The following is a 20772-nucleotide window of genomic DNA, read 5'->3' on the forward strand; positions in this document are numbered from 1 at the left end:
CGTTCACAAAAAACATAATTATTTTAAGAATTATAGATACAGAGCTCCTCTATGCACTCGCTATGTCCAATTTTAAAATAGCTTTTCGGTGAAAGCACATTTTGCAATATTCTAAGTAGATAGCCCGGCATCACAGGGCTAGCCATTTAGACACCTACCAAGGTTAGCACTCACCAAAGTCAGATTTACTATAAGAAAAATGTTATTACCTTTGCGGTTCTTCGTCAGAATGCACTCCCAGGACTTCTACTTCAATAACAAATGTTGGTTTGGTTCAAAATAATCCATAGTTATATCCAAATAGCGGCGTTTTGTTTGTGCGTTCAAGACACTATCCGAAATGGTAAATAAGGGTTACGCGCCCGACGTGTTTCGTGACAAAAAATGTCTAAATATTCCATTACCGTACTTCGAAGCATGTCAACCGCTGTTAAAAATCAATTTTTATGCCATTTTTCTCGTAAAAAAGCGATAATATTCCGACCGGGAAATCGTGTTTTAGTACAAAGAGAGAGAAAATAAAAACATGGTGTCCCCTCGTGCACGAGCCTCAGTCTCATAGTACTCTGACCGGCCTCTATCCAAACGCGCTAATGTTTTTCAGCCAGGGCCTGCAAAGCAACCATTCAGCTTTTTGCCGCCTTCTGAGAGCCCATGGGAGCCGTAGGAAGTGTCACGTAACAGCAGAGATCCCCTGTTTTGGATAGAGATGATCAAGGAGGGCAAGAAATGGTCAGACAGGGTACTTCCTGTTTGGAATCTTCTCAGGTTTTGGCCTGCCAAATGAGTTCTGTTATACTCACAGACACCATTCAAACAGTTTTAGAAACTTTGGAGTGTTTTCTATCCAAAGCTAATAATTATATGCATATTCTAGTTTCTGGGCAGGAGTAATAATCAGATTAAATTGGGTACGTTTTTTATCCGGCCGTGAAAATACTGCCCCCTATCCATAACAGGTTCATTCGTGAAATGGTAACTCATTAAACTTTTCCCATGGTGCCCCAAATTCCTAATGAGTTAATTGTTACATGATTAATTTAATCGAGTAATAAACATAGTAGGTAATTATTCGATGAATAGCAGTCATCACATTAATGATAATGGACTGTCGTAACGTGACTGTTTTATAATGAGTGAAGTCGATGGAGGTTTGTTTAGTGTTATATCTACACTCTATTACTTTCAATTTAGTGGAGACAATGGAGTGTGTTAAGTGTTATATTCACACTCAATCACTTCGAAAAAAGTGGAGATGGTGGAGTGTGGATAGCACTGAAGGGTGTTTCCATAGGAGGCGGCCCAATTTCATTATAAAAGGGAGAAGTAGGATGATAGATATTCATTCTTTCTCTTTTGGATGTTGTGGGCGGTGGAGGCTGGTGGGGCGGACCTGTGGGAGAGCGGGCTCATTGTGGTGGTTGGAGTGGAGTGAACTGTCAAACGTGGTTTCCATGTTTGGTACCGTTCGGTTTGTTCCGGCCAATGCGGTGGGCCCGTCTTCTTACGGCTCCTCTCACCGGCCTCCACTGCTTGTGAGTATTCTTTGGCAGTTTTACTTAAATGCTGGGGAGCTAGTTACGCATGTCTGTCTTTACTTTTTGAGGGAAATGTACTTGATACGATTGTGATACCCTGGATAAGAGCATCTGCTAAATGACTAAAACGTCAAATGTAACTACAGCTTTTATTCAATTCAGTGATTAATTCTGTGTCAACCACCTGCTTCGGACATAAAACTACATACAAAGAACAATATTTGTCTTTTAGTCATTCAGTCTTATTGTTCAGTAGGTTCAAAAGCCTTCCATAGACATAGACTGTCAGTGTACTCTCATTAGGCTCATGTTATGGTGATTTAGGAATACTCTGACAAATTTATTTTTGACTGAAAGCTTATCACATCTTATCTAATATTGCAGATCATTTTTCTTCATGTTGATATTGGTGGGCAATGGGCATGTAGCTGAAGTGTCTCAGAGTAGGAGTGCCAATCTAGGATCAGTTTTGCCTTTTAGATAACAAGGAATAACATTGTGGGGGTCCTGATCCTAGATCAGCACTCCTACTCTGAGACGCTTGATCCATACAGCCCATGGAATATGATATGACTTGACACTAGTGAACAATGGACAGTGTACCAGCAGCACTTGTGCTCTGAGTCTTTCATCATTGTCTACTTTCATCTCATGGGCATGGCATCAGAGGAATAAGACTTCTTTCAACATTTAAAGGGGAGGGGAGAAACTGGTCTGGCTCTCACAGATGTTGTCGAGACAAATAAAAACAGGACTATTGTTATGCTTTCGAGCATTGAAGTGATTATTCTAGTGAAACTGTTCTGGTATTTGAGAAGGCTATTTGATGTATTGAGTAGAACAACTACCAGTCATCAGAAAAAGCTTTCTGAATTGGTTTATGTGTCAATGCCATTTCTTATGATAATAAGTATTGTTAAATTACACTTTGAACATGGAAATATACGGAACAAAAACATAAACGCAATATGCAACAAAAGATTTTACTGAGTTACAAATCATGAGGAAATCAGTCAATTGAAATGCATTAGGCCCTAATCTATGGATTTCACATGACTGATATGCATCTGTTGGTCACAGATACATTAAAAAAAAATAGGCTTTCCAATGGGCCTTAGGATCTTGTTGGGGTATTTCTGTCCATTCAAATCGCCATCAATAAAATGCAATTGTGTTTGTTGTCCATAGCTTAAGCCTGCCCATACCATAACTTCCCCGCCACCATGGGGCACTCTGTTCATAACGTTAACATTAGCAAACGGCTCGCCCACACAACGCCATACATGTGGTCTGCGGTTGTGAGGCCAGTTCGACTTATTGCCAAATTATCCAAAATGACGTTTGAGGCAGCTTATGGTAGAGAAATGAACATTAAATTCTCTGGCAACAGCTCTGGTGGACATTCCTGCAGTCAGCATGCCAATTACACACTCCCTCAAATCTTGAGACATCTATGGCATTGTGTTGTGACACAAAACTGCACATTTTAGAGCTGCCTTTTATTGTCCCCAGCACAAGGTGCATCAGTGTAATGATCATGCTATTTAATCAGCTTCTTCATATGCCACACCTGTCAGGTGGATGGATTATATTGGCAAAGGAGAAATGCTCACTTACAGGGATGTAAACAAATGTGTGCACAACATTTGAGAGAAATATTTTGTTGTTGTTGTGCAAATGGAACATTTCTGGGATCTTTTATTTGGTCTCATGAAACATGGGGCCTACATTTTACATGTTGCTTTTATATTTTTGTTAAGTGTACAATCCAATATTGATATTTCCTAGGCCCTAAAAAAAGTATGTTGCTCGAAATCTCCATTAGACAGACCGACAGAAGAATGTGACGCTCATGAAGGCCCAAATGCACCATCACTGATTAAAAAGTATTCTCAATCAACTTGGCAACTGACAAGCGGATGGATCACAGCTGAGTCTGGTTGTCACGTGGTTGCCATGTCAACCAGTCATGCGATAGACATAACAGAGACAGGCCAATCAATATACACCGATTTAGCACACCTCCTGAATCCTTACCCTCCTGTGTCCAAAATGGCAGCTTATTCCCTATATAGTGCAAGTACAGTAATTTTGACTAGGGCCCATTCAGCTCTGGTAAAAAAGTAGTACATTATAAAGGGAATAGGGTGCAATTTGGGATACACCGAGAGGATCCAATCAATTATTAAGGTTGAAAAAAATCCACCAGCCTTGCTGGATTGTTTCTCAGGGCACTCTTTTCTTCTCCGTCCAACTACTCAGTTTCTTTTCTCCTCCGCCCTACACTCCTATTTTTTCACTCCTCCCCCATCTCCTCTGCAAAGGGATACTGCCAATGACAGAGCACACCACAAACAACGGCTCAAAGAAGGAGGGCAGTTGACGGTTTGTGTGACTGTGTGTGTTGACCGGTCAAAACTGCTGACACGGCAGAATGGCTGAGGTCACAGGGGACTGTCTGCTAGAGGAATTACTATGTGGTCTGGGGCCAATACAACCTGTGGTGTTGACAGTTTGACAAATGTAATGGTATATACCCATTAACTCTCAAACACTGACGCCCACCTCCTTGGACGTTAACTACAATAAATCCCTTGTAGAGACAACACATTGATTTGTTAGACCAGTGGATGCTGGTGTCACTTTAAATTGGAGGACGGGCTGATTGCAATGGCTGGAGCCTTCAATGAGCCTGTTCTCCAATTTCTCCCTCAACCAGCTTCCAGTGTGTTAGACAAGGCACACTGCCTAATAAAAAAACATCCTAACGTCCTCCATTTGTCCATTCTTTCACTCACCTGGAAATAGAAGCTCTCACACAGGGTGTCGTGGTAGATGTCCAGGTGGCCCTGTGGGGTGGCCTGGGTCCCCTCGGCTGGGGTCTGGCCCTCGGGGACGGGCACACTGAGGTGGCGAGCCTGGGCGAACGACTGGAGGTAGTGGGCCGCCACTGTCCAGAACTGCAGGTCTGACTCGTCCCCAAACAGCCTGCATTGGGACACAACCAGGCCAGTGTTCATTTGGCACCAAACTAAATAAAACGGACTGAAACAGGAAAGGATTACCTGTGTGTGTCCATTAAGGAACCCCTTGATTTGTTCTACATTGCAACATTATTATTTTTTTGCTAGGGTGTGCTGACGAAAATAGGCCAAAACAGGGATGCACTACCTGGGGCTCCGATAAGAAACACTCATTTTTATTTGCAAAACGTTCTGGTACAGTGTGTCCAACTGAACACCCTGATTGCACTTGGTTTTGAAACGTTCGCTGTGATAGCAATAATGGATCAACCACTAATGACTGCACCACATGACCAGTTCTGCATGAAACCATCCCCACATCAATTCGTCGTTTTACTCCATCTTTCTGCTATATGCTTTTAAAACATTTTCACAGTGTAATATCTAACCGTTGCTAGGCTACCCCCCTTCACTAACAAAGGGGTACAAGAACATCAAACCACTATTGTAAAGATTAATGTGAGTGTAAGAACCTTCTGAACATTGAAAGAAAAGACACCTTAATGTGCATTCTTCTTCTGAAAAGGAGAGTCCTTGGGGATTCTCGGGCTTGGTTGGTTTAGAACAGTCAAAATGGGTTACAAAAACATTAATCATAGTTCAGAGCAGATTGTTTCTGCAGGTTTATGTAAGCTTGAGGGTGTAAAGTTAAGTTTAGACAAAGCTAGACATCCTGACTTGGCACTAATGGTTGTAGCTCAATGTTAAATTGAAATCTCCTAAATTTAAGCCAATGTCGTAGGCTATTAATTTAAACAAGGATATATCTGACGATATCAGGCCATATACATTAAAGCTGTGTCACGACATGCCCTTGGGGGGAGGATCATAGGCGCCCCCTCTCTCCAGTTTTATGATGGTCATAAATACCTGCAGGAAAACTCTTCCCCCCCACTCTCAGAAATGGAAGTTAAATCCCTTTGTTACCACAGAGAGAGACGTTGCAGTAAGGTAACATCAAAAGGTTGAATAATTAAACAGTATTTCTGTATTCCAAACATTTGGAATGATCTGTGTGTATTTAAAGAACAATCCTGTCGAATTTGTTAATAATTTGTGATGTAACTAAAGACGTAGGGCAACATAACTATTTTTGGATGGGTATAATTGTCAGTGATCAGGTCCACATTCAAATGTGGGGGAACGTATATGATTAAATATGAAACTATTTGTGAGAATATATAATGTGGTGTTAGCCTTCTAAATGAGAGAATTGTTTTTCATATTAAGTATTAACCAAGTCAGTGGCCACGCCCCCATGAATACAGACATTGCATCGGCGTCATGGAACGCCCCCTTTTCCCAGAAGTGTATAAATCCCACTTCTGACAAAATGTACATTAGTCAAGCAAACGCAGGGACAGGGTCCCCACGTTGAAATGGCTACTACTCTAGAGGCCAACGAGACCGACAGCGTGAGCTGAGAGTGCCGTAATAGCTAGAATTCTAATTTTCAACAGAGAAGAAGGAAATCTACAAAACTGAAGACTACACAGGAACATTCAGTCTGTAAACTCGACCGAGAACCACCAGGTAGTACTCTGAAAGATCCATTCTGGAGAACATTTCCCTATCGAACGACCATTGGCATGCCTGACGTATCCATTATAACAAGCTACAACTAAGAAAGACTGATCTCTGGTGGACAAACTAGAGACTTTCTGTTGACTGACTCTCCAGCAGACGGACCGGCGATCACAGAGAGAGACAACAAAGGCCTACACTCGTAAATATGTAAATTGAAATGTATTTTCGAATGAGCGGCTGTTCATGTGCAAAGTATTAGCATTTCCATGAGCCTAGTTATCAGCTGTGTGTACAATAGTGGAGTCCTTTGTCTGTTCTCCTGCTCTTTCTCACCTGCTACTCCCTTTTCATTTGGTGAAACAATCCATCATATTGGTTTAGTCCACTAGGGACTTTTCATTGTATCATATTAGTAACCAATGTATAACCTATCCAGGGTGTGTTCATGCACTTCTGTGTGATTATTTAGTTAGTAAATACATAAATAAGTTAATTGGTATATCGCTGATTCATCATTTATGCTAGGGTTCGTGCAGATATCCAAGAGTTTGCGACATTCACAATGAGACTGATAGAAGGTAAACAATTAGTTAATGACTGATTGATGACTGAAATTTAAGAGATATATGAAAGAGTAAATTCAGAAAACGGTAACTCGTTAAATAAACTTTTTCCGTGGTGCCCTAAGATTGCTGATGAGTTAATTGTTACATAAGTAATTTAATTGTAATAATCAAACATAGTTAATCAATTTTATAAAACAATTGTTATCACATTAATGATAGTCCAAAGACACGACAGCTGCAATATGTAATTTTCTGGCCGACCTGACCAAATTCACATATACTGAACAAAATATAAACGCAACTTGTAAAGTGTTGGTCCCATGTTTCATGAGCTGAAATAAAAGATCCCAGAAATGTTCCATACACACAAAAAATTCGCAAAAATTTGGAGAACAAATTTATTTCAATCACTGTTAGTGAGCATTTCTCGTTTTCCAAGATAATATGCCACACCTGTCAGTTGGATGGATGAAGAAGCTGATTAAAGAGCATGATCATTACAGTGGCACCCTGGGCTGGGGACAATAAAAGGCCACTAAAATGTGCAGTTTTGTCACACAACACAATGCCAGAGAAGTCTCAAGATTTGAGGGGAGCGGGCAATTGGCATGCTGACTGCAGGAATGTCCACCAGAGCTGTTGCCAGAGAATTGTTCATTTCTCTACCATAAGCGGCCTCCAACGTCGTTTTAGAGAATTTGGCAGCACGTCCAACCGCAGACCACATGTAACCACGACAGCCCAGGACCTCCACATATGGTTTCTTCACCTGCGGGATAGTCTGAGACTAGCCACTAGGCCAGCTGACGAATCTGTGGGTTTGCACAACCGAAAAATGTCCTGACAAACTGTCAGAAACCATCTTAGGGAAGCTCATCTGCGTGATCATCCTCACCAGGGTCTTAACCTGACTGCAGTTCGGTGTCGTAACCGACTTCAGTGGACTTCAATGGCCACTGGAACGCTGGAGAAGTATGCTCTTCACGGATGAATCCAGGTTGTATCGGGCAGATGGCAGACTGGTGTTGTGTGGGCTGTGTGGTGTTGTGTGGGCGAGCGGTTTGTTGATGTCAACTTTGTGAATAGAGTGCCGCATGGTGGCAGTGGGGTTATAGTATGGGCAGGCATAGGCTAAGGACAACGAACATAATTGCATTTTATCGATGGCAATTTCAATACACAGAGATACGGTGATGAGATCCTGAGGCCCAATGTTGTGCCATTCATCCGCCACTATCTCCTAATGTTTCAGCATGATAATGCACAGCCCCATGTCGCAAGGATCTGTACACAATTCCTGGAAGCTGAAAATGCCCCAGTTCTTCCATGGCCTGAAATGCCACCCATTGAGCATGTTTGGGTTGCTCAAATCAACGTGTACAACAGCATGTCCCAGTTCCCGCCAATATCCAGCAACATCGCACTGCAATTGAAGAGGAGTGGGACAACATTCCACAGGCCTAAATCAACAGCCTGATCAAATGGTGGTCACACAAGATACTGACTGGTTATCTGATCCATGTGACCAACAGATGCATATCTGTATTCCCAGTGATGTTAAATCCATACATTAGGGCCTAATGAATTTATTTAAATTGACTGATTCCCTTATATGAACTGTAACCCAGTAAAATCTTTGAAATTGTTGCATGTTGCGTTTATATTTTTGTTCAGTGTAGATTTCCACAGGGGCACGGACATCGACCTTAGGGGGTAAAAAAAACAAAAAACATACTGATGTGCTAGTTTAAAAGCCAAGATTTCTTGGCTTAATTTTTAGAAAGAGATATTGCCTCTCCCTAAAAAGCAGGAAGCAGATTGTACAGTCAATTTTCCTGCCAGTTCTTGACTATGGTGACACAATTTACCAGAATGCAGCAGCCTCTACTGTTAAAATGTTGGATGCTGTCTACCATACCACCTTTCACTTTATTACAGGTGACAGTTTTATGACTCCTCACTGCATCCTGTATCAAAAGGTTGGCTAGTCCTCATTAACGTCCCGTAGATTGATTCACTATACCCTTTAGGTTTACAAAGCTCTACTACACAAGCTTCTGACTTACCTAACTTTGTTGTTGAAGGGTCGTTTTAATCTGCCTCAATGCTGCAACAATTTGCATAACTCATTGCAATTGGACGTTCTGGTGCCGCTTGGGCAGTTTAGGGTGTTGATTGAGGAGCTAGTAGCTAAGGAACGTAACTGTTTTTATTAAATTGTGTGTTTTGTATTGATTGCTGTTTTGTTTTACATTGCATTTGGTTGTTGTATTACTGTGATCAGGGCACCCTAGGGAATGAAACCCTTGTCTCAATCGGTTTTTCTCTGAATGAATAAAGAATAAATAAAAAACAAATTTTAGAGGCCAAAATGGGCGATCATAATATACATGGGCTTTTTAGGGCAGTCCGCTGCTTTTGTCACCGCTAGGTTGCTATGCCGTAACTGACCAGCAGAGCTCATGACTTCACGTTCCAGACAGGACACATCAGGAGTTTTCTATGGATGATAAGCAGCTGCTGTGTTAAAAAAACTACTTTCAAGAGGTGAGAATCAAATTGTATTTGTCACATGCTTCGTAGCCAACAGGCGTAGACTACTTTTTCAACAATGCAGAGTTAAAGATGAGATGCAAAATCAAATAAAAAATAAAGTGACATGAGGAATAAATACACAGTGAATAATGAATAAAATAATATTGATATATATATGGAGTAGAAAATAAAATGGCTATATACAGGGATCACCAGTACAGAGTCGATGTGCATGGGTACGAGGTAATTGAGGTAGCTCTGCAATGTACATATACAGTGCCTTCAGAAAGTATTCATACCCCCTGACTTATTTCACATTTTGTTGCATTACAGCCTGAATTCAAAATTGATGAAATGTATTTTCTCACCCATCTACACACAATATTCTATAATGACAAAGTAAAACATGTTTTTAGAAATGTTTGCTAATTTATTGAAATTTAAATACATAAATATTACATTTACATAAGTATTCACACCCCTGAGTCAATATATGTTAGAATCACCTTTGGTAGTGATTACAGCTGTGAGTCTCTGGTTAAGTCTATAAGAGCTTTGCACACCTGGATTGTACAATATTTGCACATTATTCTTATTTCGAGTTGGTTTTGATCAGTGCTAGACAGCCATTTTCTAGTCTTAGATTTTCAAGCCAATTTAAATCAAAACTAACTAGGCCACTCTGGAACATTCAATGTCGTCTTGGTAAGCGACTGCAGTGTATATTTGTTCTTCTGTTTTAGGTTATTGTTCTGCTGAAAGGTGCATTCGTCACCCAGTGTTTACTGGAAAGCAGGCTTAACCAGGTTTTCCTCTAGGATTTTGCCTGTGCTTAGCTCTATTCCGTTTATTTTTATCCTAAAAGAACTCTAGTCCTTGCCGATGACAAGCATACCCATAACATAATGCAGCCACCACCATGCTTGAAAATATGAAGAGTGGTACTCAGTGATGTGCTGTGTTGGATTTGCCCCAAACATAATTCTTTATATTCAGGACATGAAGGTAATTTCTGTGCCACATTTTTTGCAGTTTAGATAAGACAGTAGTAGCAGCATATGTGGTGAGTGTGAACGTGTGTGTGTGTGTTTGAGTGTGCATGTGGCATCAGTGTGCATGTTATCTGTGTGTGGGCATACGTAGCATGTGTGTGTATGTGTTGGGGTGTCAGTTTAAGCAAGTGTGTGCATAGAGTCAGCTAAATAAATACAACAGAATATGCCTAATTAAAATAACAGTGATGAAGTCAATGAAAAATGCTGGGCAGAGCATACCCAGAGCTCGTGACTGAGCGGCACTGGAGCGAGAGAAAAGGTCGGCACACCACTCCAGTTCCGCTCACATCCTCTGAACGAGACTACAGCGTCCATAAAGTGATAATTAGACTTGCCAGCAATGCTACTGTAGATAGCTAGCTACAGTGGTCCTTTCTTTAAAAGTTTTGAGTTTATGCCGCAATCGTTTGTGGTAGATGGTGGCAGATTGTGGTAAATTGCGTCATTCTAGTAACAAATCAAATCGTATTTGTCACATGCACCGAATACAACAGGTGTAGACCTTACAGTGAAATGCTTACAACATAAGAGACGGTAGCAGCAACATAAACAGCAGCAACAAAAACAAGTTACGAACAATGCAAAAGATAGCACGGTTGAGCCTATATAACGGCAGCCATCCCCTCCAGCGCCATCTTATTTACAATGGCTGACACTTAAATAACGTGCCATATAATTATGTTGTTGCCGAAGTTTTTTCATTTATTTTATTTTGTTCATAAGTGATGGTGTCAAAACCTGCTACCAACTAGCTAGCTAGGTTGCAATGGAGCCCGCTTTGCCTGGAATAGCTAACAAACGTTTCCAGAGCTGTAAAAGCTGTGTTTATTACGCTATTGTCCTTGACAATATTGACAATCCGGAGTTCCAATTGCGGCAATTGTTTGCTTGCAGAGGATTACAGGAATGAGATGGCTAATTTCAATTCTGCGCAAACTTATTGGGGAAAACACAAATTGGAATTCTCTCATTCTCAAATCCTGTGGCTGGACGCCACTCGATCTTGATGGATGTATCCCCACCTTGTCACCTGTCCCTATCCGAAAGGCATGTGCTATTTTGAGCTTGCCTGCCAAAGAAGTCACCTCCATCAGCTTTTCCTCCTCAACCCTGTAGTGGAGTAGACGGAGAACAGCAAGAGGATTGTTCCAATCAGCACTGGTCCTATGTCACAAGTCGTGGAAACCGAAGGCAGTGGCATGTTAATAAGAGGACTGACTGGAGTGTCTGCGAGAGGTCCGGAGCAGATTGACATGAGGAATAGCTTCACCGCCCTGGTGCCTGATCTACCTACTACCCTGCTTCTCGTGGGGTCGTGAAAGGTTCCGCGAATTGTGTGAGGGGTTAGGATTTCTCCATCCCCTTCTCTGGCCGTTGTATTGGGCAGTTCAATGGTGAGAAATGTCTCAGTCTCTGGAGCAAAAACTAAACGCTATACAGGAGCATGAGTACAGGACATCAATAAGTTGCTCCCAAACATTTTAAACCTGTATTAGGAAATGTAGTCTATTATAGTTCATTATGAAGGGCAGCTCAGAACAGCTGAAGATGGATTCTGAATAACTGATTGGGTCTCTGACACCAACAAGCACCCCATAATATCTACCCTCTGCCTTCCCTAAATCATGGCATTGAATGTTTCAGCAAACTTTTAGCCCTCCATAACTGGCTACGTGACTATTAAAGGTCTGTGGGTGAAACATTTGACAATTTTGATACCTTCTAAAAACAAAGCTCATTTTATAAGGAGGATGGGATCCACCCAAATAATTTGGGTTCCTGGATCCTTTCACAGCATTATAAGGCTATGTTGAGACAATGATTAATCATAATGGTTCAGCAAATGTACATTATCCCAGGGGCGTTGGAAGACAATGTAAGTAACCTAATTTATGCCCCTCTCACTGCCCTGAATGCCTCTGCTGATCACACAGCTATTGTATGCAGTGATCATATGCCTATGAACCAGAGTTATACTGTTAGCACTGAGGCAGTGTGCCCTAGGAGGTCCACTGTGTGCAGCTCACCCTGCATTAACATGAATAACATGAGCATGTCTACATTGACTGGCTTTCATCAAGCTGCCCACTCAAGAGAAAGCTTCAAACTGTAACTAGTGCCTGCAACCTGGTTCAGGTTATCAGTCAACTTACCAGGGTAGTTACAAACAGCACAGGAATGAAATCATCAACATGTATTGATCACATCTTTACTAATGCTACAGAAATTAGCTTTAAAGCATTATCCAAATCCATCGGATCTAGTCATCACAATCATAGTAGTTATATCTAGGAAAACCAAAGTTCCAAGGACTGGGCCTAATATAGTGTATAAGAGGTCATACAATAAGTTTTGTAATGATTCCTATGTTGTTGATGTTAACATATTGGTCTGAAGTGTGTAATGAGGAGCAACCAGACACTGCACTTGACACATTTATGAAATTGCTTATTCCAGTGACTAATAAGCATGCATCCATTAAGAAAATGACTGTAAAAACTGTTAAATCCCTGTGGATTGATGATGAATTGAAAAATTGTATGGTTGAGAGGGATGAGGCAAAAGGAATGGCAAAAAGGTCTGACTGCACAACCGATTTGAAAACGTACTGCAAATTGAGAACTCATGTGACTAAACTGAATAAAAATAATAAACTATACTATGAAACAAAGATAAATTATATAAATAATGATAGTAAAAAGCTTTGGATAACCTTACCGTAAATTCCGGACTATAAGCCGCAACTTTTTTCCCAGGCTTTGAACCTCGCCGCTTAAACAATGACGCGGGTAATATATGGATTTTTCCCGCTTTCAATTTTTTTTCTTCCAAAAAAACATTCTGTGAGGTGCTCAGTTTTTTGGCGGCATGAAGCTTTCATTAGACCAATGAAATTGCCGAACGGGTTAAGGTCAAACAACTTTTTTGTTTACTGTTTAGATTAAATCGAGCGCTCTCAAACTTCCCATCATTCTGATTACGGTAGTCATTTTGTCACCCTCATCATGGCAAAGACACGGAGAAATGCATATGATGCAGCTTTCAAGTTGAAGGCGATTGATCTGGCTGTTGGAAAAGGAAATCGAGCTGCTGCACGGGAGCTTGGTCTTAATGAGTCTATGATAAGATGTTGGAAACAGCAGCGTGAGGAATTGACTCAGTGCAAAAAGACAACTAAAGCTTACTGCTAATTATTATTTTTTTGTTACAAGCCGTGTTTTGTTAAAGCCTATTTATTTTTGTTACAAGCAGTGTTTCGTTAAAGCCTATTTATTTTTGTTACAAGCCGTGTTTCGTTAAAGCCTGTGTAAAGTTCATTTGTTTCAATGTACCGGTAGGCACCTGCGGCTTATAGACATGTGCGGCTTATTTATGTTCAAAATAATATATATATTTTTTAAATTCAGTGGGTGCGGCTTATATTCAGGTGCGCTTAATAGTCCGGAAATTACGGTAAATGACATTTTGGGCAAAGAGTCCAACTCAGCTCCATCATTCACTGAATCAAATGACTCGTTCATCACAAAACCCACTGATATTGCCAATTTATTTAATGATTTTTTCATTGGCAAGATTAGCAAACTTAGGCATGACATGCCAGCAACAAAACACATACACATCCAAGTATAAGGGATCAAATTATGAAAGACAAGCCTTGTAATTTTGAATTCCGTAAAAGAGTGTGGAAGACGTGAATTGTTGTTGTTGTCTATCAACTATGACAAGCCACCAGGGTCTGACAACTTGGATGGAAAATTACTGAATATAATAGAGGATGATATTGACACTCAAATTTGCCTACTAGAAAGTGTGTACCCTCAGGCCTGAAGGCAAGCAAAAGTTATTCCCCTACCCAAGAATAGTAAAGCCCCCTTTACTGGCTCAAAAACTCGACCAATGAGCCTGTTACAAACCCTTAGTAAACTTTAGGAAATAATTGTGTTTGACCAGATACAATGCTATTTCACTGTAAACAAATTGACAACAGACTTTCAGCATGCTTATATGGAAGAACATTCAACAAGCACAGCACTTACACAAATGACTGATGATTGGCTGAGAGAAATTGATAAAAAGATTGTGGGGGCTGCTTTGCTAGACTTCAATGCGGCTTTTGACATTATCAATCAGTCTGCTGATAGAAAAAGATATGCGTTATGGCTTTACACCCCCTGCTATATTGTGTATAAAGAGTTACCTACATAAGGGACGCTTGTGACATTTCCCTTACGGGTGAGGAGCATCTCCATATGGCAAATGGACGGTCCCTTACTAGACTTCCGTGGGTGTTAATAAAATAGGCTGACGGCCTCAGGTCGTCCCCTAGAGCCCGGTCTTCCGGGAAGTCATCAAATAAAGTTTCCAGGACACATCGTTTCCGCAATTATTTTTTGACTTGTTCCTGCTGTTCCGGAAAATACCACCAGATGGCGACTGGACATTTATACGGCAAATGGACATTTCGTCACCAAATGGACATGGCCGTTTCTCGGAAACGGAACATACTTCGAAGACGAAACTCGGTGAGCACAAGAGTAGCCAAATGTACTTTCAGACCAGAAACAAGATGGCCTCGAGGCCAAAATGCTCTTTAAGTTAATGCACATTGTGGGATTAAAGGTCGAAAACGGTAATACAGCGCTAATTTGACTGCTTCCCGTCAAAGTACATAAACCTACGGTGTAAGGAAAAATAGAACCAGACATTTATCTATCATACTTTCGTGATGGTTAAAAAAGTATTTTTTTCCCCCAAAAAGTTATAGAACCAGTTGAGATATGTTAACCTCTTATGGCTAGGGGGCAGTATTTTCACGGCTGGATAAAAAACGTACCCGATTTAATCTGATTATTAGTCCTGCCCAGAAACTAGAATATGCATATAATTATTAGCTTTGGAGAGAAAACACTCCAAAGTTTCTAAAACTGTTTGAATGGTGTCTGTGAGTATAACAGAACTCCTATGGCAGGCAAAAACCTGAGACGGTTCTGTTCAGGAAGTACCCTGTCTGACCATTAATTTGCTTTCTTTGACATCTCTTCCAAAAACTAAGGATCTCTGCTGTTACGTGACAATACCCACGTCTCCAATGGGGTCTCAGAGCCCGGGAAAAACAGGAATGACGTAATTCAAAGCCCTGGCTGAAACAAAGGAGAGCAAAAGCTAAGTGGTCTCTCAGTGGGGAAATGCTTACGCTCGCGCCCCGCCCCGCCCCCGGCTTTCGGTTTTTCCCTCAGTTTACAGGCAGGCAGATTCCCGGTCGGAATATTATCGCTTTTCTACGAGATAAATTGCATAAAAATTGGTTTTAAACAGCGGTTGACATGCTTCGAAGTACGGTAATGGAATATTTCGACATTTTTGGTCACTTTCTGCGCCATGCTCGTGACGCGATTTAGTATTCTGATAGTGTCTAGAACGCACGAACAAAACGTCGTTGATGGACCATAACGATGGATTATTTGGGACCAAACCAACATTTGTTATTGAAGTAGAAGTCTTGGGAGTGCATTCTGACGAAGAACAGGAAAGGTAATAACATTTTTCTTATAGGAAATGTGATTTTGGTGAAGGCTAAACTGGTTGGGTGTCTAAATAGCTAGCCCTGTGATGCCGGGCTATGTACTTAGAATATTGCAAAATGTGCTTCATCCGAAAAGCTATTTTAAAATCGGACATATCGAGTGCATAGAGGAGTTCTGTATCTATAATTCTTAAAATAATTGTTATGTTTTTTGTGAACGTTTATCGTGAGTAATTTAGTAAATTCACCGGAAGTGTTCGGTGGGAATGCTAGTTCTGAACGTCACATGCTAATGTAAAAACCTGGTTTTGGATATAAATATGAACTTGATTGAACAAAACATGCATGTATTGTATAACATAATGTCCTAGGCGTGTCATCTGATGAAGATCATCAAAGGTTAGTGCTGCATTTAGCGGTGGTTTTGTTTTTTGTGACATTATATACTAGCTTGAAAAATGGGTGTCTGATTATTTCTGGCTGGGTACTCTCCTGACATAATCTAATGTTTTGCTTTCGTTGTAAAGCCGTTTTGAAATCGGACAGTGTGGTTAGATAAAGGAGAGTCTTTAAAATGGTGTAAAATAGTCATATGTTTGAAAAATTAAAAAACGTACCAGATTTAATCTGGTTATTACTACTGCCCAGAAACTAGAATATGCATATAATTATTGGCTTTGGATAGAAAACACCCTAAAGTTTCTAAAACTGTTTGAATGGTGTCTGTGAGTATAACAGAACTCATATGGCAGGCAAAAACCTGAGAAGATTCCAAACAGGAAGTACCCTCTCTGACCATTCCTTGGGCTTCTTGGCTCTGTTTAAAGAAAATTTAGGATCTTTGCTGTAACGTGAGGCTCTCAGAACCAGGGAAAAAGCTGAATGATGTAATTCCAGCCGCTGGCTGAAAAACTTTAGCGCATTTGGATGGTGGTCGATCAGAGGGCCATCAGACTGAGGCTCGTGCACGAGGGGATCCCATGTTTTTACTTTCTCTGTCTTTGAACGTAAACACGCTTTCCCGGTCGGAATATTATCGCTTTTTTTATAAGAAAAATGGCATAAAAATTGATTTTAAACAGCGGTTGACATGCTTCGAAGTACGGTAATGGAATATTTAGATTTTTTTTGTCACGAAATGCATCGTGCGCGTCACCCTTCTTTACCATTCGGATAGTGTCTTGAATGCACGAACAAAACAGAGGATATTTGAACATAACTATGGATTATTTTGAACCAAACCAACATTTGTTATTGAAGTAGAAGTCCTGGGAGTGCATTCTGATGACGAACAACAAAGGTAATAACATTTTTCTTATAGTAAATCTGACTTTGGTGAGTGCTAAACTTGGTGGGTGTCTAAATAGCTAGCCGTGATGGCTGGGCTATCTACTGAGAATATTGCAAAATGTGCTTTCACTGAAAAGCTATTTTAAAATCAGACATGGCGAGTGCATAGAGGAGTTCTGTATCTATAATTCTTAAGCATATAATGTCACATAAATCCAAACCACAGCTAAATGCAGCACTAACCTTTGATGATCTTTATCAGATGACACTCCTAGGACATTATGTTATACAATACATGCATGTTTTGTTCAATCAAGTTCATATTTATATAAAAAAAACAGCTTTTTACATTAGCATGTGATGTTCAGAACTAGCAAACCCACCAAAAACTTCCGGTGAATTTACTAAATTACTCATGATAAACATTCACAAAACACATAATTATTTTAAGAATTATAGATACAGAACTCCTTTATGCAATCGCGGTGTCAGATTTTAAAATAGCTTTTCGGGAGAAAGCACATTTTGGTATATTCTGAGTACATAGCCTGGCCATCACGGCTAGCTAATTTGACACCCACCAAGTTTGGGACAACCTAAACTCAGAAATATTATTAGAAAAATGTGATTACCCTTGCTGTTCTTCGTCAGAATGCACTCCCAGGACTTCTACTTCAACAACAAATGTTGTTTTGGTTACAAATAATCCATAGTTATATTCAAATCGCTCCGTTTTGTTCGTGCGTTCAGGTCACTATCCGAAGGGTGACGCGCGAGTGCATTTCGTGACAAAAAAATGTAAAAATATTCCATTACTGTACTTAGAAGCATGTCAAACGCTGTTTAAAATCAATTTTTTATGCAATTTTTCTCGTAAAATAGCGATAATATTCCAACCGGGCAACGTTGTATTCATTCAAAGGCTGAAAGAAAAAAATGAAGTAGTCTCGTGACTGCGCATCTCCAGTCTCACTGTCCCCAGGCTGACCACTTACAAATTCTGCTGCTGTTCGTTGCCCAGAGACAGCAGACAACGTATTCCACTTTCTGGCGGCTTTAGAGAGCCAATGGAAGCCTTAGAAAATGTCACGTTACAGCACAGATGCTGTATTTTCGATAGAGATGCAACAGAAGGACAACAAATTGTCAGACAGGGCGCTTCCTGTATGGAATCTTCTCAGGTTTTGGCCTGCCATATGAATTCTGTTATGCTCACAGACACCATTCAAACAGTTTTAGAAACTTTAGAGTGTTTTCTATCCAAATCTACTAATTATATGCATATTCTAGTTTCTGGGCAGGAGTAGTAACCAGATTAAATCGGGTATGTTTTTTATCCGGCCGTGCAAATACTGCCCCCTATCCCCAACAGGTTAACAAACAATCTAAGTCAAGAACAGACTATGGGAGGTGCACAGTACCACATAGAGCCATGGCTACATGGAACTCTATTCCATATCAGTAACTGATGCAAGCAGTAGAATCAGATTTAAAAAACTGAAAAATACAACTTATGGAATGGCGGAGACTGAAGACACACACACAGGCACAGACACACATACTCATGATATGATATGCACTCTTCACACACACATTAATTTTGTATTGTAGATATGTGATAGCAGAGTAGTGACCTGAGGGAACACACTTAATGTGTTTTGAAAAGTGTTAAGAAATGTAATGTCATGTAATATTTAAACTGAATAGAACTGTCTTAATGTCACAGGACCCCATGAAAAGTGACATTGGCAGCAGCTAATGGGGATCCTTAATAAATAGAAAAATACACAGGTAAGCTAACGGTTACAGAAATCAGGAATGCAAACAGGCTCTACAGACCTCTGTGTGTGTCAAATAAGCACTAAAGTCAAGGTTGGTCACCTGTCTTTTCTAGTGTGTGGATTTTACTCTCGTTTTTGACTACTAATATAATTTCCCTTGTCATATCTCTGGAGGCATAAGACTCACAGTTCAATGCCCAATTATAATAACCTGCAGAGGGACAAATAAAGAAAGTGCCAACCAACGCTGACGGGTGTAGGGTGAAGTTGCCCCTAAATGCTGATCGTGGGTCAGTTTTGAATTTCCCCAACTAATGGTTAAGGTTCGGATTAGGGGAAGGCATGCTGTTCCTAGATCTGTACCTAGACAAAACTTCACCCCAGAGCACAAGGAGGGGTGTGGGGTGTGTTTTGAGGGGACAGCAAGGCTACTTACAATGTCCATACTAGCCCACCACTTAGAATACAAACTGTGTGCCCAATAAATTGCTTCATACTAAGTGGTATGAGAGTGTGGATATGTAGACAGGGACAGGAGGATTTGAGAACAGCGCAAGTTTTGTGCAGTAATGCCCGCTCCCTCCCTCACTCACCGAGACACCAGGAGGCAGCGTTGCAGCAGGTTGAGCTCGGGATCCAGCAAGACGCTCTTCATGTCACTGGGGAGCAAATCAAGGATCACGGAATTACAACACAACACAGAAACACGCAGACAAACAGACACAGATTAGGCTTCTCAGGCTCTTAACTAACAGCAGGCACAGTCTGGCACTGACACACACACACTCCAAGATACAATCACACACTACCGCACACACACAACTCTGCAAGACATCTAGACAAAAAGAATACCAGGAAACCTGGCTTCCATTGCTGCGCAATCTGGATATCTACATTTGCTTCTCACACAGACAATGTGAGTGCATGCGTGTGTGACAGACATGCCGATAAATAGACCCCCTACACCAAATGTTGCTGTCACTTCATATTTAAGACAAATGCTTTAAATAGTAGCATTGACGTGTGTGTGTGTGTGTGTGTGTGTGTGTGTGTGTGTGTGTGTGTGTGTGTGTGTGAGCTAGCGCATGTGTCAGTTTGTTGAAGAGCGATCACTCACTTGGACATGGAGTTGAGCTGTTCCTGGATCAGGCCCTTAATCTCATGTTTTTCAGTGTAATCCCTACAGAGAAAGAGACAACAAGGCCCATATTTACAACATGTCTCAGAATAAAAGTGCTGATCAAGGATCAGGTCCACATCTTATGATCTAAAAGGCAATACTTAGATCAGCACTCATATTCTGAGACGTTTTGTGAATACGGTCCTAGACCAGACACAATTAGGATGGCTGTACCATTGAATTAGGAATTAGAATAACAGAATATTAGAATCTCTATAAAATGTACAGTTCAAATAATGAGTATCATATTAAAACTGTCCTGGGGTCAGATTGATATAGCACCTCAAACCTGTACACCCAGAGTGAATGTGAAGTGAAATAATCTTTGCTACTATGCAAGTAACCATTTGGCTGTACTGTTTACACCTTCAGTAGAGACCCATCCACTTAGCAAGACTAAGTCCACTTAGCAAGACTAAGTCAAGACAAAATATTGATATATAAAATTAATATTGATATGTGTGGTCGTAACATGATTTTGTGATATACCACAACAATATCCTGTGACCGTATCAAGTATCCACCACATAAATATATGGCGCATACATCTGTTTATGTACTGTACATGCGCACCACACTCAGGTATCAACTCAGGTTGCATGGCCTTAATTTATGTATGGAATAAAATGTGATAAGCGCGTGTGTAACAGTATATAAAGTTTGCTAACGTTCTGGTGTGAAGGCATTTGGGGAGTGGTGTAAAGTACTTCAGTAAAAATACTTTAAAGTACTACTTAAGTATTTTTTGGCGGT

At 40.6% G+C, this 20772-nt stretch overlaps 1 protein-coding gene across 2 annotated transcripts in view; it reads right to left on the reverse strand.

Moving 5' to 3' along the window:
• The window catches only part of wdr11 (WD repeat domain 11), a 229569-nt gene that overhangs the window by 24445 nt on the left and 184352 nt on the right, over positions 1–20772 (reverse strand). For both annotated transcript variants that reach the window (XM_029753425.1, XM_029753424.1), the window contains exons 21-23: positions 19957–20019; positions 19433–19498; positions 4337–4526 (exon numbers count right to left, since the gene is read on the reverse strand). In XM_029753425.1, coding sequence (XP_029609285.1) covers positions 4337–4526; positions 19433–19498; positions 19957–20019 — 319 coding nt within the window. The remainder of the gene's footprint in view (positions 1–4336; positions 4527–19432; positions 19499–19956; positions 20020–20772) is intronic.

This window comes from Salmo trutta, chromosome 5 (assembly GCF_901001165.1).
Source record: "Salmo trutta chromosome 5, fSalTru1.1, whole genome shotgun sequence".
Classification (NCBI taxonomy): Eukaryota; Metazoa; Chordata; class Actinopteri; order Salmoniformes; family Salmonidae; genus Salmo; species Salmo trutta.